Source organism: Sphaeroforma arctica, assembly GCF_001186125.1.
Source record: "Sphaeroforma arctica JP610 unplaced genomic scaffold supercont1.36, whole genome shotgun sequence".
Taxonomy (NCBI): Eukaryota; class Ichthyosporea; order Ichthyophonida; genus Sphaeroforma; species Sphaeroforma arctica.
In genome coordinates, this window is record NW_014040522.1 from 9,126 (window position 1) to 25,611 (window position 16,486).

Consider the following 16,486-nt stretch of genomic DNA (forward strand, 5'->3'; position numbering starts at 1 on the left):
GCAGTCACCTATTTCCAGTCTTAGAATATATCAACATACGTGTTACAAGTAAAACCGATTCATGAACTATTGCTGACGGCTGTTAGTGTTTTAAAGATATCATATCGTAGTGACTGTCTAGCAACTTTTCCCCGACTATCAAGGAAACAATTTAACTGATTAGAGCATACTAAATACAACATCTAAGTATTGGTTGGAAATCAGTCTCGTCGAGATAGTACCTGATGGATAGTTCTGTCGCCTACTTTCCTGACATTATCATAAATTACATAGGTGCGTATTAGACATATGCACAATGATTGTCAGAATATCATTGCATGCGGCTGTGTGGTGCCTCAGTGTATTTGGGGCGTGTGGAGCGCAGAAAATTTTGAATTTTGAAATCGGCTGGAAGACACTCATACTCTCATCTAACGCGGATTTGGCTCAATTGCCGGTAGGAATGGCGAAGGTAAGCTGGTTTTTTGTACATACTACCTTCAATTTTGAAAATGGCTGTAGTATCGTCGTTGATAGATTTGCCTTGAATTGCACTAGAAGTCTGATTTTCTTACAAAACAACTGCTCAACCAGGCATACGGGGCGAATTATGATTTGATATCTGTCGACGCGCAAGGTGGATTGCAAATCCAACTTATCGACCCTGTCACATTAAAGCCAAAGTACAACTCAAGTAAGTCTACGTCTAACTCATCAATACTAGTTATTTCGGTGTCTATCGTACTTTGTCGCACCCGATAGGCGATATTTATATGTTCGCATCTGAGCTATATATCTGCTCGATCTATACTTCCAATGGTGTATGAATATGGAGGCATGTGTATCTAAACCAGAAATTTATGTTTAATATTCAAAGTTGTTCAGACATCTGCGACTGCCAATGGTTTGGGGGCTAAGCGAGCTATTTTAGACGACTATTGTGCAAAGTATAATGTGAGGAGGGTGATGCTCAACTCAGGACCCATCGATGTAGGTGAGTGAAAGTTCTCCGGCATGCACTCGACCCATATTTTACGGAGTACATATTTTTATCAGCGGTGATTGCCGTCAAAACGCATACAATCCCTTGAGATAAATACACTCCGTGCAAAATTCTATTCACAGCCGATGCAGCAATCTACGGACTCTCAGGGCGATTGAGCACGTCGGCAACGACGGTGCAATATCTGTACGACACTGCTGTACAGGGTGTAAGTAATGTTGTACGTTCGGGAGTGCCAATTAAAGTAGGTATGGAAACCGAGTTTGCTTCCAGTACATTCTGGATCAACCCGGCATATATCAACACTGCCTTGAATAAGGACCAACATATTCAACCGTTGCTCAATTTGAACTTTGTGGTGACCAGCTCGGATGCACAATACGTGACGGACCCCGTTGGCACTATAACGACCGCTTTGGGGGGGATAATCCATCGCACTCCCAGTACTGGCGTAGAGGTGATGTACTTTTTTATCACTGCAAACGCTAACGGATTGCACGGGCCCACACTCGCGCACTCTTGGTTCCCCTGGGTTACAAAAGGCCTGTTCATGGGTCAAAGGAGGTTAGTGCTGGACACACAAATCGACGACTTCTACCTTGATAGCAAACTGTACAACACCGGACAACGGTATCGCACCACGGCAACAGACTATGCATATCACGTGACGGAACAGTATAAGCTAAATGCCGCAAGTGCTCCTGGATCTAACTTCACGATACAGATGGCTTTCAATGGCAAAGGATACGACAGTCTCGCAAACATCTATGTGCCTGATGTCAATCCGCAGAGCGTAGCTCAATTTGACAAGTTTCTTTGGCTCACACACACGTGGAATCACATCGACATGTACTGTATTCAGTCGACTTGTGCACCGAAAAGCACCTACATCGATCCACAACTGAAAGCTTGTCACGATTGGCGTGCATCTGCTTGTCCTTATACCGAGCCAGTGTACCCGTCTACGGGTTATACCCCTTACGAGTACCAGATGTATGAGCTTACAAGAAACATGCGCTTTGCTTCCACGGTGCTGAAGACCTCTGCTCATCCAAAAGTTTGGTCTCCGTACTCCATTGTGACCCCAAGAATATCAGGACTTAATTACACCGAATCGATTAGGTATGGTTTTTATCTGATTCATGGGATAGTTTCTGCCTACCTATTGTCTTGACTTTCGGTTTCATAAATTAGCTGTTGATCGTAGTACTGCAGAATTGGGCCGAATTGGGTGGTATGTATTGGTCGTGGCGCACAAGTTTGTATAATGTGTCACCGTACTCATTTCTCAGCATACGATGTTCATGATAATCAGGGCCATGCTTGCAGCTGGACTTCGATTTGCGGTAGGCGATAATTCACGCGCAGACTTGAGGCCTGTAAATCCTTGGCACCCCTTCGTTGCAACTGCTAAGGTCGGAGCAACTGGCAACCTCCTCACAGACATCCAAAAGGCAAATTTCGAAACTGAGATGGAGCGGTTGTACGGTGCCAAGTCTATGGTGGTGATACCAAGATTCGCCACTGAGATTTACTTTGATACGGCTACCCAGCAACAACTGCAGAGTGAATTCAATAGTTACTACGGACCAAAATGCTACGGCTATGATCAGAGCGCGTCAGCAACGGATGGTGGCTACAAATGCAACGTGAATTCATTCAAGTTTCCACGCGATCTGACGGCTACCGAGATTATTGGGATGGAGGGCTTCCGCACTGCGAGAAACTTACTTAACATGAGAGTCGACCCTTACATGGTAAGTTGCCTCTGCGATATACTATTGTACGCTCGCAGAGAATATGGCATTTTGATGTTGTGTTGATTATGACTGCGTCCATCTACAACCTCGGCTACTCTAAATTTCCACCCCCATTTCTAGTTTGATATCTAAGTTTGTTCATGTGTTCTTCATTATTCTTGTAATGTAAGGAAACAGTTCGGATTTTCACAGAGACAGGATTGGCACACACAAACTTTGCTATATAGCTGGTTGGCATTCTTTTCAATTGAATTGATGCGATGCTTAACACCTCTTTATTTAACTTTCATCGGGCACTATGATCACCCAAATCCGAACCATCGGTTAACAGTACCATTTTGTGAAATGCCATCTAATCCACACCTTATACACAATTCTTCATAACAGTTTCACCAGGCCAACCTGGCAGTGGTCGATGGTGTCAGCCTCCTCAGTCTATGGCTGCGAGTGGTTCAAAAGTGGCTAAACCTGTACGTAACCTTCCCCATCATCACATACAAAATGGACGATCTCGCCCTGTATTTCCTGAGGCGCAAGTTCAGAGATGAGTGTGGGTTGACGGCGTCGGTCAAATACGCAGGTGGATTGCCTACCAGTATGAGTGTGACCTCACAGGGAAGATGTACTGCCGTCTTGACGCACACCAAGACGGTGGACTCTGAATTAACCGCACCACGCATGGTTGGGACAAAGTATGGTGAGCACGACACCAATTATTACTTGCCTTTGGTTACTCCCGGTAAGTCCACAGTGGTTAAATTGGGGGTGGCGGGGTGCAGCACATGCCAACTCCAACCACAGAGACCCAAAATGTACATCTGGGATTGGGATGATATGGACGCCATAAAAAAGGCCTACAAGGATAGTGCAACGGGCCCAGTCTTTGCAGATACACTCAGTTTCTTACTACGAGAGTTGGTCAGATGGGGAGTGATGGATGGGAAGAAGTTCTCGGTCACACAGCAGACCCTCTTGCCTGGATCTGGTGATCGCAAAGACTATTTTACTATAGGATATTACGCGTGGCCTTGTCAGGTGAGAAAATGCACAACTGTGTTGTTGTTTCGCGTCGTACTCATATTGGATGATTCTGCTGTAGTATAGAGATACAATCCGCCAATCTCTGCTTGTCTTTCGTCATTGTTCTCACATCTGCTTGAATGGAAACCCCTCAATTTAATAGGAAGCCCTGAAGTTGTATGGTTGGGGCGACGCAGTAGGACAATGCGATCCCCCACCCAATAACCTCTGCGTTGCTGACGCGCACTGGGGTAGTGTACCCTATATCGTTTGTGATGGTAAGTTGTTCAAAACAATCGAATCTACTTTCAGTTCCCTGATTTTCAATAGTTTATCATCGAGGGAGATCATGTTCTTGCCATTTCTAAAACGATGTCATGCATATTGCAGGGATCCCGAACAGGGCGGCTTTCGACGGAACATCGAAGGATCATATGCAGCAGATGACAAGATCCGTAACGTCACTAGCCCTGCTATGGTTTTACAGTGATGATGACAAGTATGCCCAGGTAGGCCCATATGTTAATAACTGAACTTAGCTTTCAGCTGTTTGCTCGTTACGTGAGTGCATCTAATCACACATTGAATTCCCGAAACCCGCACTGGCACTCGCAAATGCATCTATGACGTCTACGCGGACCCGCACATTCAATGAGGTATCCCAATGCACCCTTCAATTAGATTGCTGCCGATCTGCTGCGGTACTTCTTCCTGGAGGCCACGACAGCGATGAATCCGAATCTGCAATGGGCACAGTACCGCCCGGGAATGCCCTTTGTTGGCTTTGTAAGTTCTTGATTCTCATTGCGTACTTGTATAGCAATCGATCAGTGTGCAACATGAGTGATACTTCGTGTGCGCTACTTGAAGAAAACTCGGCGTATCGATCTTAACTTATCGATCTACATTTTAATCACTTCAATCTTCTGGTGGGTGTCATACACTTTCGACCTATTTTTCAATTGGAATTTGAAACATCCAACTTATCAGGGAATCGTTGAGATGGGCCCTTGGTCTGAAATGCTGGACGCAGTTGCGATCATCAGGACGTCTAATTACTGGTCTGAAGCGGAGCATAGACAGTTGATGGATTGGATGACTAACTTACTTCAGTGGTTAGAAACTAGCGACAACGGAAAGCTGGCAAGGTACCATCAGAATAACCATGCGACATGGTTCCACAACACGGCTATTGGCATCGCACAACACGCCAAAGAGTATCACAGCTACGCCGCGAGTTTTGGACTACAGTTGCTCGCAGCTGTTCCTGCAATCATCAGATCGCAGATTGACAACACTGGCTTGCTGCACGAGGAGGTCACGGTAAGTATTTTGTATATATGTATTAAGTTCTTGCTTTATTATGAACCGGCAGTCTTGATTCTATTTTCGATATTATATTCACATACGGTCGCCATGAGTAGCTGATTTGTATCTCATTTGTATTTGTTCCTCCACAGAGGAGTAAGAGTATTCACTACCTTTGCTATACCTTGACGCCATTCCTACGAATCCGAAGTATGGCGGAAAAGTCTTCGAATGGTAATTACTTTGCCGGTATTTCCGATTTGCTTCTGCAAGAGGCAATCAAGTGGACTTACCCCTATATGCAACGGAGGGTGGCGTACCCATACAGAGACATAGATTTGGAATCCGGTTACTACAGTGATGTGTGGCACAGGTGTATGGAACCGGTGGCGCTCACCACCAGAATCTATCCCAGCCTCAAGACTAATAACGATATGGGTATTAGGATACAAAGGGACGAAGCTTATTGTGTTAATCCTCGCACATTCGGTCATCCCACGCCCACGTGGGACTTTAACACACTCGCTCTATTCGGTGATATCTCATGCTTATAATCTACCGATAGCATGCGGATGGTAGATCGAATACACAGTGACACCATCTTGCAACCTCGACACGATTCGAAGTGCGTAATCGATTTGATATTTCTTTAACAGACAAACAACAGTCTGAAACATAAAGTCTTGCACACCACTCTCAAATTGATACAAGCATCTTCAAGGTATTTGGTTGTTCAATGACTACACTGGCAGCCCATAGTATATCGCTACGACAGTTACGTTCGCTATGTTTGTTTTCATCGCTATGAAAGTTATAGTCGTGGACAGACTCGGGTTACAAAATGACAAACTTGAATTATCGTATCGACATTGTTTAGTTCGTATGTATATCTGCACATCTGAATACCTGAAGTAAATACATTTTTGAGTGAATAAAATAGACACCACGTCGCCACCTGTACGTGATTCCAATGATACGCGTTGTTGACATTATCTGCAATTATATCCATTGTACCATTGAGAGTATTCAATATTGGGATCTGGGGAGGCCTATTTGATGTATTGTCTAAATTTTCATAGCCTCAAGCTCGGAAAGTGGAAACCCCCTCTCTCGCAAGCTCCGGCGTGGACGGTTCCGTTAAGATCAGAGGATCCTCGTAAACTCTTCTTTCCAACTCGATCACGCGCGCCAAAACTCTGTCGCCAACGTCATAGTTTGCGATAAAGTCGAGGAATATCCGTAGCAACCAATCGATCACACAGGCAAAGACTGCGATACCGAACCCATTTCCGGGTATGGCGATGATATCTGCTAGGGCAAGAACCTCACTTATCCGGGGGGGGCGATCCGGACTCAGAATGTAGTCTTCAACAACGCAGATCATTTCCGAGTCTCCGTCCTTGAGTAATTTTTCGATCAGTTTGAAGAAATCAATTTCCGAGTCTCCACCCTTGAGTAATTTTTCGACGTAATCCACTTTCGACTCTGTTGGTTCACCTTCGGGATCCACTTCAGAGCCTACGTTGGTGTGATCCGTCATATTTTTTTAGACTGATAATATTTATCTATCAACCTCTATATTTATACCGCTCACAAGTCACACATTTTGTTGCGAGACGTTTCGACATTTATAATACTTACCAGTAAGTCCCACCGCGTTCTACCAATAGACCTGGCACCTACCATTAGACCTACCATAGTAGCTGGCGTCGGTGGCGCGTGAATCGGTAGGTTGTTGTACAGTGAGACAAATTTCAAGTTGTTGAATTTGTCGAGGCTTTTGCAATTATGTGAGCGGACAAGTACTACCGTTCGTCCAAACGGCCCGGGTGTAATGGTACAAGCAAGTTGTGGACGTCAGGGCACCTAGAAAACACCCAAACGCTCGTCGTTTCCACGCTGCTGTTTACATTTCTTTTATTTGACAAGGTGAGTCCTCAAGTGAAATTTACTGTTCCGCACGACCAAGCGGAACGAATATTGAAAACGTTCAACCTAATTTTGTTGCGAGACGCTAATTTCGACATTTATAATACTTACCAGACTGGTGCTTCTGCGTTCGAGTACGTGTGCCTGTAAAACCCCAAACCCTACGTTCTCTGTGAGCTCTGTGAGAGTTTTCCGACTGTAAAAAATGTGTATAAAAGGCGGGTGATTCACACGGCTTGCTTCACACTTTTGTCTTCTGTAAAGTAGAACAACCAGATGTTGCGCCTGAACTACCCGATTAATAATCTCGATTCGACGGACACGTTGTATCGTCGTATGCGTTACGAAGACTTTGTCACTGGTCACCGGCTCATGTGTGAACATACTGTTGTGGAAATTGTCAGGAGCCGCGTTGACGGTCCGGGAACCCCAAACACCGACACCATAATGTTGGCCGCCAACTCGACGAACTGGGACGATTTTCTTGCGCGTATGTTCTTCGATCCCAGCTCACCTTGGGGTTTACAGCCAACCACACGAGATCGGATGGCAATGATGACGACGGTATAGGAACAACCACGAGATCGGCGAGTCAGTTTGGGGAGAACAAGGATGCGACGTGTGTATTTGATGCACTCATCACGACCGCCCAATTGGTATCGAACCTCATACTTTCGCATAACGGCGTCCGAGCAAAAAAGTGTGGTGATGTACTGCTCAATATTCTAGTGCCACTAATTCAGCGTGAGAAAGAAAAGCACCTGAGTTTGCGCAAAACGAAGGGTCTTAATGAACTTTTGACGAATCTGGCTGATCGAGCCAATATTTCAATCAATCTAGCGACCATTAACTTGAAAAGATTGATGCATATCAAGCCGACGAGGGCGGCAGTATCATGGACGTCCCAGGATATCCGGATCAGGGAGTTGTTGAGCAAACACGTCCCCACCCGGCACCGTGTCTTTACCATCATGTTCATCGACGTCAATCAGGTGACACATATGAAGATGTCTTTGCGAGCCTATAGGGATCATGTCATGTACACGACGCATCTCGAAGTCACCAAAGAAGATATAGAGCTTTTGATGCGCAAACATACCGAAGATCCCTGGTCCAACCAAATAAATGCCATCAAGTACCATCGAGGTGGACAACTGGCGGCCATACATTTCAAGAATATATGGCTCACCACGGAGCTTATCAACATACGCCTCGTCAAGATCAAGGAGCAGTGCCTTGAAGTCCGCCTGGGGGGGCACGTAGCCCAGTTTGTGAAACTGGCATGCGCGGACTTTCTGAGCTAGAACATGACCGGTGTAGACGACAAGGACTGGACCACTCGGCCCATGGAATTACTTTATGGTAACGTCACCAACTCGCGCGCCGTTACACCCAACAGTGTGTTACGTATTGGCGGTGAATCCATGTATATATCGACGCGTAAATTAGCCGCATATGAAGGCGTGCCTATCATCACGGACTTCCGGACCACAGACCGAATCTTAGGACCGAGTTTTTACTTGTACAAGATCATATCACACGTGAATCCGACCGTGTGGGAGAAAGTCGTAACCCCCATGGGTCTACATCTAGTGACGCACGTCGATTACTCTCCCGTCATTGTACAGATGCGACAACTGGGATATAGGATCCAGATCATCGCCGGATGCTGGGAATGGCGCACTGTAGATTGCTTGGATGTGGTATACCGCCACAGTTTCACCGACTTGGGCCTAAAAATCGTGGACGATCACGATATACCCGTGTATCGTAAAGTTTTTGAGATCTTGCAAGAGAGTGAAACTGACACCTATCGCTTACCTTCACATGCGCACGCTGAGGTTATGACTAAAACCCTATAAAAAACCCCTAAGACCTTCCACTATGGCGAAACTATCAACGGTGACGCCGTCGTGGGCGTTAACACGACCAATGATCGGGTCTTTGTTGCCATTACAGCAACCGTCAAGTCACTGACGCGATTCGCTATGCTGGAACAATTGCAGACCCTGGTCCTGGGAGGCGCCACGTTGCTGCGCATATGTGTGGACGGTATTTACTTTTCTAACCTCAACACTGCGCATATACATTGACCGTTCCGGATCAAGACTAGCACGTATATTCCGAACCTAGTACTGAACCTTGAACAGTCGACCAACACGGACTCGGCGCTGCTAGCCCAGCACCACGAGTTGGACCCCACCGACGTTGATCGGCTCGCGGGGTCCATACATGTCTGCTGCAACATCAAGGGGCTTACGCACCAAGACCAGGTCGACGCGTACCTGCAGTTTGCCGGGGAATCGGAACAGCCACAGTTTGCTTTGGAACACGTAAATATCCGAGAAGGTCCGGCCGGTACCGGTAAATCGTACATGGCCGTGTTGGGGGATGTCGGTGTCATGCGCGAGTTGCACGGATCATTTCTGACCACCAACACCAACGCTTTGGTCAATGCACACAAGTCCAAGATATTCCATCACGGGGGGTGGGACGGTGTGTCCGTGACCAGCAACGAGGACGGTAATCCGACCATCAACCCCAGCACTCTCACCACCGAGTACGCGGCCGAGAACTTTGGCACTAACACGGTGCATATGTCGGCGTTTACATGCGACCGCACCCTCTCCGGTGCCAACGGCGGTGAATATAAATACATATGGGACTCCTTGGTCAAGTTCATATACGAAGGATCAGGCAAACTGAACGGCTTTATCCCTAAAAGGTCGGATCGACACGAGTTTGTACGTATACTGAGGCTGCTGAACCTGTACAATGAAATGGCAAACGAGGTAAACTCGTGGAACACCGTGGACGAGGTCAAAGACGCATTCTTGGCTAAGATAAATGCCCGCGACGATTCCAAAGAACCCCCGCACCCACTTGGTATCAAACCTTTTCTGGGCGGCCCGAAATCACATTCGGGGGTCCCGAATTGGTTTGATTGCAAGTACGTAATCCTGGACGAGTTTGCGATGCAGTCACCCAAGTTCGTATTGTGTCTCATAGCCAAGTTCTGGAATGCCAAGGTCTGACAGGCGACCCAGCCTACCAACTGGGTCATTCGTCTCTGAAGTGGATGGTCATCACGCGCAACTTGGAGTTGCTTAATTCAGCCAAAGTGTCCCGGTTGCCCAACATATCGTACTACCGATACACGACCGTTCGGCGGTTCGATACCGGTGACCGTATCAACGAATTGGTAGCTAGGCTGATGGATATACGTACCGGGTTATCCGAAAACATCATCATCTCGGTCAGTTACCAGGAGTTCCAGATCAAGAGTATGCTCAAACAGTACTTCCCGGAAGTCCTTATCAAGCGCTCGGAGGGGCTCCAGCTATTCTACGATTCTCGGGATTCGCACATGAATTATCTTATATCGGCGCGACGTTCGTGCCCGTACAACGTGTGTACGAAATGGGGTAGATTCTACAGTGAACCCGCGGAAGATGACAGCATGCCCCGACTCACCGAGTCCCAGAGAGCCAAGCTACGCCTGAACTGCAATTGTTCGGGCATGAATATTATCCAGCAAGTCCGAGATGAACGCCCGGAAGACAAGGTTATCTACAGGGCCAACAATATTGCTAAGATATGGTCATGTCCCGTACTCGAATGCAGCAGTTTGTGAATAGTGGTGTGCCCCAGGGTACCTTTGCGACTTGCTGTGGCTTTACCGTACATCAATTCCAGGGCGGTACCGTCGACCCTCCGAACACCATCATCTATCATCTATCGTCGGGATGGGAATACACAAGTGAGATACTCGACGATGCGACAAGAGTTCAAGACCTTCTTCGTGTGCTGCGGCTTTTCTACACATTTGTCAGTCGATGTAGAAGAATCTCCCAAATATTCGTCATTGACGATGCCCTGGAGTAAGCAATTCGCTGCCTCTTTCGTGTTTCATTTATTTAAAGTATTTCTACATTTAACTCTAATCGTCAAGTCTGAGGCGTTTACGCATTGGTGCTGACATACCGAGCCGCGTAATTTGCACGTTGGCCAGATCAAGTTTGGTTCTGATCTCTCTCAATTCTTCGGCGTGCTTGTATTGATCGTCGTCACGACGTTCAGAGATCAAGTTCAAGCGTTGTGACAAACGCGCGTTCTTCTCCTTCAAGATGACCTTCTCGTCTTTTAACACGACATTCTCTGCATCCAGAGTTTTCTTAATATCAGATGTATGCTCAAGGTTCAGCTTGAGAGTCTCGATGATGTGAGACAGACTGTGTGTCACATTCACGCTCCCCACTTCCTTAGCAATGTTAGTAAAGTGGCCCACTATACCCTGGAGCTTTTCGCGCGGAAGAGAAAATACTTCCGTCTGCCCCTCGTACATGAACGGCTTCGCGTCGTGGAGCTCGTGGAAAAGTCCTTGACTGCCTTCTCGGCCTTGGAAGCCAGTTCAGCGGGCATGTATATAACAGCCAGACGTTCCGCACCGGGGAACTTACCTTCATGTGCAGTCAGTCGACGCATGATACTTGTTTTGGACATACCGAGCTTGACCACGACGTGGTTGTCGTCTGCGTCAGTGGGTACAGTGCACTTGTCCTGCAACTGCTCCACGGTCCCGACGAGGATGAGGTAGATCCCCATCTCAAAACAAACAGCCATTTCTGGAGGAATAGTCTTGGAGAGAGACTCCTTCGCCAGCTCGATAATTGCCACGTCGTCGCGCAGCATGAATGGGTGTAGGATATCCAGCATCCACTTACCATATGGCCCCTTCCTGTCCTTTCTACTTGTAAACATGTACTGAACGAGCCCGTCTAGTGAAATGTAGACAGGATCAGTCGCGTCCGATCCGAATCGGAAACACAGCTCATCGTCAACTGATGCCTTTACAATCTTTGCCCCCATAACTACAACGAGCTTGGCCACATCACCAGCCTTGTAGAATGTACCGGAAACTGTACCGTCCCCAATGGTGTGCACGTCAAATACATCACCGTCACATGATACAAATAGTGTACTGCTACGTGTGGGTGTGTCCATACTTAACGTTTGCATTGTAGCGTCGTTGAAAAATCGGATTCGGATTCGTCAGATTCAGAGTTTGATTTGGATTACAATGCTTTTTTTTACGTTAACGGATTAGAATCGTTGTGAAAGTGACAGGGTGCTTTACCATTGCCCTTGAAGCGTAGGGTAAATGGTAGTCCGATGTGTAAATCACCCTGACGTATCAAACCGACGGGGTGCTATACCAGCGTAGGGTAAATGGTAGTCCGATTTGTAAGAAAGCAAGGGGTGAGCTGTGCGAATAGGCCCAGAGTGAGCTGAAAAGCAAGGGGACACGTAATTGCAAGAATCAACGCAAATTTGCAAAAACCACCGTCTGTGTCCGTTTCAAGCGGACACAAAATTATAATGTCCAGAGGCTTTAAACGTCTCTACTGCACACACTCCAACGGTGATACCACCCGAGTTACCGTTCGAGTCTGGTCTGTTGGTTCAAAGTTGCAGGGTGGTTTCTGCGCTGCTACCATTAAGACCTTGTCTGAGTCGTAGTTGGATACGTGACGTACGCCGCCATGGAGCTTGTTCAAGGGATGGGTGCACATGACGAGCCGGGTCGCGTCGTCGTGCTTTTGCATATGGTCCCTTTCTGGCCTTGCGTGAATTGTATATATATATATAAAAATAAATAAATAAAATGTCACTCCGCATAATTGGTCGTGCGTGTTGTACCGCGCCGCTTTTGCGTGCAGATGTGCTACCAACCTCCTTTGACTACGAGGGTTTTTTTTAGCAGAAAATCAGCCAGAAAAGAACAGACAACTCGTACCGCGTGTTCAATGACATAAACCGTCTGGCTGAGCGCTTTCCCAAGGCCCGTGGTGGGGGACACGCCGACATTACCGTTTGGTGTGCCAACGATTATCTAGGTATGTTGAGACATCCACTGGTTATCGATACGATGCGGCGGGTCATGTCGCTCCACGGCGCCGGGTCCGGTGGTACACGCAATATCAGCGGCAACACCCGCTTTCACCGCGAACTTGAAGCGGAGCTTGCGGACTTGCACCGCAAGGATGCGGCACTGGTGTTTACCTCGTGCTACGTGGCCAACGATACTACACTGCAGACGCTGGCCAAGCTTTTGCCTAACTGCATCATTCTGAGCGACAAACAAAATCATGCCAGCATGATTGCCGGGATTCAGAATAGCCGCGCAGACAAGGTTGTTTTCAACCACAACGACACGAATGATTTGGAACAGAAACTGGCAGCGCTGGACCCTTTGCGACCAAAGATTGTGGTGTTCGAGTCAGTGTATTCAATGTCTGAGGTCATTGCACCAGTTGACGAAATCTGCACGATAGCTCAAAAATACGGCGTACTAACGTTCATTGACGAGGTTCATGCCGTTGGTATGTATGGCCATGGAGGCGCCGGTGTAGGTGAGCAGTTGGGCAATCACGTGATGGACAAGTTTGATATTGTTGCCGGTACGCTAGGCGAAGCGTATGGTGTGATGGGAGGGTATATCGCTGGATCCACACGACTCGTGGATACGGTGCGCAGCTACGGGTCCGGATTTATTTTTACAACATCGCTCCCCCCAGCCGTTGCATCTGGTGCGCGTGTGAGTGTCAAGCACCTCAAAACGAGTCAGGTGGAGCGCACTAGTCAGAGACGGCACGTGCGTGAGCTTAAGACACGGCTACACGAGTTGGGGATCCCAATAGCTGAAAACACGGGCCACATTGTCCCCATCTTGGTCGGCGACGCCAAGACTTGCCGTGCCATTTCCGACACATTGCTGCAGAAACACAACATATACGAGCAGAGCATCAACTATCCCACGGTACCTGTGGGACAGGAGCGGCTGCGCGTTACCCCAACACCGGCACACACCCCTGGACACGTTCTCGGACGCTCACTGTGCGGTAAAAAATTAGCTTCAGTGTAGGGGCGAAAAGACTCAGACTCACAGAGCCCGAGTGAAGAAAAAAAATTGAAAAAAAGGTGATTTTACATTTGGCATGAAATAAAGGCATTTTTCGATTTGGTATGAAAAAAAGGCGATTTGACATTTGGCATAAAAAAAATGGTAAATATGCCACTAAAAAAAGAGTATTTCCAAATACGCGCACTCTAGCAGAGGTCGCCGCCAATACCTGAGGCACGTCATTCAAAGAAACGCCCAGCTATGGAACGAGCAACACGGCACTCGCTCGCCGAACCATCCCGAGCTTATCGCTCCTTGCATACTTCAGCTCTCGCAAGCCACGGATGTCGATGAAGCTGGCGAGCCCTATTGGTGACTTTCTGGCTCATTGGCGCCCGCCGGGTAGCAAAAAAAACTTTCGGCCCTAAAATACTTTCGTAGTTGAGCAAGCCAGCCACACGCTATTTGATATCTCAACAGGAAAAAAAAGGAAGAATATTTCAATAAATCAAATTCATCTCACGTTCTCTAGATCGACAGACGTTCGACTTCCTCAACACTCACCTGACCGATGCGATACTTCCCCCCCCTCCCCCATACCTCTCCAAGTCCGGCTATGGTCCATCAATAGCATGTAAGACCCCCCCCCCCACAGCATCGTGTTAATTAAAAAAAGTATTTCGTTCGTCGTTCGTGCATGACACGCACGTACAATCGCTGTCCAAAACACACAGTGACATGCATTTTGCTATAGGACATCATAAGTCACACTTTGAGCACCGGCAGGCTTCTCTGAAACCCAATCGCTGCCTTACTCGCCACATTATAGAATCAGGATGAATCACCAGTATCGTAAGGTCAGCAGTTCTTGGATGATGCCTAATTACTCCAGAAATTTGCGCGCAAGTAGGTTTTAGCGAAACAAAGCCCTCATGGGGGAAAATCTTTGCAGAACATGCACAACCAATTGAGCACGAACCTTTGCCAACAGCAGCAGAGGAAGTCTTTCGAGCAAGTCGTGGCTAGTGATTATGTGTGCAAGTCTAAGTAGCAAGAGAAGGTCACCACCGCATATCTACCCACACCAGAAAGTATTGAGAAGTCGCCAAGATCTAAATGCACGCATACTTCGACTTAGCAACGAACTATGTCAAGAAATTGAGCATAACAACACGCTTCGAGCCGATGCTCTCCGGAAAGCAACAGAAGCACTCCCGGCTACACTCGAGTCCAAACCGGTTGAGAAACGCACAGTGCCGTCACCACGCACCTTCCCCGATTGGCCATCAAACAGATTACACCTGCATGCCATCATGAAACGTGACAAGAGAGGTGCTCTTCTAAAAGCCTTCAAGAATGCGCAAATCGCCGGCCTGGACGATAGTTGGAGCCTTACATGGTTCCATAAAGTATTGTCTCACTTTAAACCAGAGACATTAACACTGGACTACATACTACTCAGCTCATGAAAACCCATAAACGGACACGCGAACATTGCCAATCTGACGCGGACTTGAAAACCCCCTTTTGAACCACTGCACCGTATAGTTATTAGAGGAAGCACTTAACGGACGCACGTACGAACGGACTGTCCAACTACGTCCAAAATGGCAATTAATGGAGACGCATGGGCTACTGCAACTATTGAGTCCCGACATTCAGAACGCCCAGCAACGTACAACAGCGTGTGCAACTACAAACTCGTACAAATAAGGATGGGACGACCACCGGGACCCGCGACTATACTCACAGTCGCCCGAACCCTCAGACAGTACAAAGCCAGATGCAGAACTGGCCACAGCAGCCCCAAGCAACGACGTCGACTTCATGTATCGGCTGTCAATCACAGGCACCACCGGGCACACGACATATCCCACGCTGTCATCATTTTTGAGCAGCACAGCCAGGCGGTAACGACAGCCGTGTACCGCGAGTGCGATCAGAACCGTCCGCAGAGGGATACACAACCCGCACAACGACCTGTAACAGTCATGGCCTCAGGACAAGGGCAAAGCAACAGCCTAGGCAAGGAATTTCCTATCAACCGACTCACTCCCAACTACAGGTGAGCACGATAACACAGGACGACGACTTTGCACTTCTGCCAGAAGCCACCAAAGTACACATCAACGCGATACTCACGGATAATTATAGCAACGAAGCACCGGCACCAGATAACAACTACGGGGGATGGGAGTCAGTCGCCGAGCGTGAATGAGAAGTTAGGGTGTTTGAGACAGATATGAGCTTGAAGTTTATAAACACTATCAATGCAGTCATGGCGATACAGAATTTATTGCTGTCATCTGATAACCGAGTCTATATTCAAGTGCAAGTCAATAGATGCACGTTCAGAGCCTTGATAGACACAGGGGCGAACAAAAGTACATCTCACAAACATCCGCAGACCTTGGACGCCCAATAACTCCAGCACCACCTGGGTCATTCTTCTATATAGCGGGCAAGTATATGGATGCACGTTCAGAGCCTTGATAGACACGGGGGCAAACAGAAGTTGCATTTCACAGACATCCGCAAACCTTCTCGGACGTCCAATAACTCCAGCACCACCTGGGTCATTCT

General features: G+C 47.5%; 7 protein-coding genes across 7 annotated transcripts; 5 read left to right on the top strand and 2 right to left on the bottom strand.

Moving 5' to 3' along the window:
* Nucleotides 1-6,045, top strand: SARC_00996 (hypothetical protein). The gene is made up of 11 exons (XM_014305277.1): nucleotides 1-451; nucleotides 574-673; nucleotides 857-973; nucleotides 1,105-2,104; nucleotides 2,298-2,739; nucleotides 3,130-3,777; nucleotides 3,926-4,040; nucleotides 4,153-4,271; nucleotides 4,444-4,548; nucleotides 4,753-5,085; nucleotides 5,223-6,045. The coding sequence occupies exons 1-11, from the start codon at nucleotides 296-298 to the stop codon at nucleotides 5,622-5,624; spliced, it is 3,537 nt and encodes a 1,178-aa protein (XP_014160752.1). The 5' UTR covers nucleotides 1-295; the 3' UTR covers nucleotides 5,625-6,045.
* SARC_00997 (hypothetical protein) lies at nucleotides 5,935-6,610 on the bottom strand (the record flags this gene model as incomplete). The annotated part of the gene is made up of 1 exon (XM_014305278.1): nucleotides 5,935-6,610. One exon carries the CDS (start codon nucleotides 6,608-6,610, stop codon nucleotides 6,152-6,154), a length of 459 nt encoding a protein of 152 aa, XP_014160753.1. The 3' UTR covers nucleotides 5,935-6,151.
* Nucleotides 6,611-7,116: 506 nt separating this feature from the next.
* Nucleotides 7,117-8,303, top strand: SARC_00998 (hypothetical protein; the record flags this gene model as incomplete). Its single annotated transcript, XM_014305279.1, has 2 exons — nucleotides 7,117-7,489; nucleotides 7,528-8,303. Exons 1-2 carry the CDS (start codon nucleotides 7,276-7,278, stop codon nucleotides 8,301-8,303), a joined length of 990 nt encoding a protein of 329 aa, XP_014160754.1. The 5' UTR covers nucleotides 7,117-7,275.
* Nucleotides 8,304-8,306: 3 nt separating this feature from the next.
* SARC_00999 (hypothetical protein) lies at nucleotides 8,307-10,884 on the top strand (the record flags this gene model as incomplete). The annotated part of the gene is made up of 5 exons (XM_014305280.1): nucleotides 8,307-8,840; nucleotides 8,874-9,051; nucleotides 9,133-10,028; nucleotides 10,076-10,564; nucleotides 10,624-10,884. The coding sequence occupies 5 exons, from the start codon at nucleotides 8,307-8,309 to the stop codon at nucleotides 10,882-10,884; spliced, it is 2,358 nt and encodes a 785-aa protein (XP_014160755.1).
* Nucleotides 10,885-10,939: 55 nt separating this feature from the next.
* Nucleotides 10,940-12,018, bottom strand: SARC_01000 (hypothetical protein; the record flags this gene model as incomplete). Its single annotated transcript, XM_014305281.1, has 2 exons — nucleotides 10,940-11,397; nucleotides 11,460-12,018. The coding sequence occupies 2 exons, from the start codon at nucleotides 12,016-12,018 to the stop codon at nucleotides 10,940-10,942; spliced, it is 1,017 nt and encodes a 338-aa protein (XP_014160756.1).
* Nucleotides 12,019-12,542: 524 nt separating this feature from the next.
* On the top strand, nucleotides 12,543-13,924 carry SARC_01001 (5-aminolevulinate synthase, mitochondrial; the record flags this gene model as incomplete). The annotated part of the gene is made up of 2 exons (XM_014305282.1): nucleotides 12,543-12,593; nucleotides 12,764-13,924. 2 exons carry the CDS (start codon nucleotides 12,543-12,545, stop codon nucleotides 13,922-13,924), a joined length of 1,212 nt encoding a protein of 403 aa, XP_014160757.1.
* Nucleotides 13,925-15,510: 1,586 nt separating this feature from the next.
* Nucleotides 15,511-16,121, top strand: SARC_01002 (hypothetical protein; the record flags this gene model as incomplete). Its single annotated transcript, XM_014305283.1, has 2 exons — nucleotides 15,511-15,968; nucleotides 16,058-16,121. The coding sequence occupies 2 exons, from the start codon at nucleotides 15,511-15,513 to the stop codon at nucleotides 16,119-16,121; spliced, it is 522 nt and encodes a 173-aa protein (XP_014160758.1).
* Nucleotides 16,122-16,486: the final 365 nt, after the last annotated feature.

Excerpts from the sequence above, each read along its gene's own strand:
- SARC_00996 (XM_014305277.1), top strand. The coding sequence starts at position 296 with ATGATTGTCAGAATATCATTGCATGCGGCTGTGTGGTGCCTCAGTGTA. Across the intron at positions 2,105-2,297 it reads AATTACACCGAATCGATTAG|GGCCATGCTTGCAGCTGGAC; the intron begins GTATGGTTTTTA and ends CATGATAATCAG. Across the intron at positions 2,740-3,129 it reads TGAGAGTCGACCCTTACATG|TTTCACCAGGCCAACCTGGC; the intron begins GTAAGTTGCCTC and ends TCTTCATAACAG.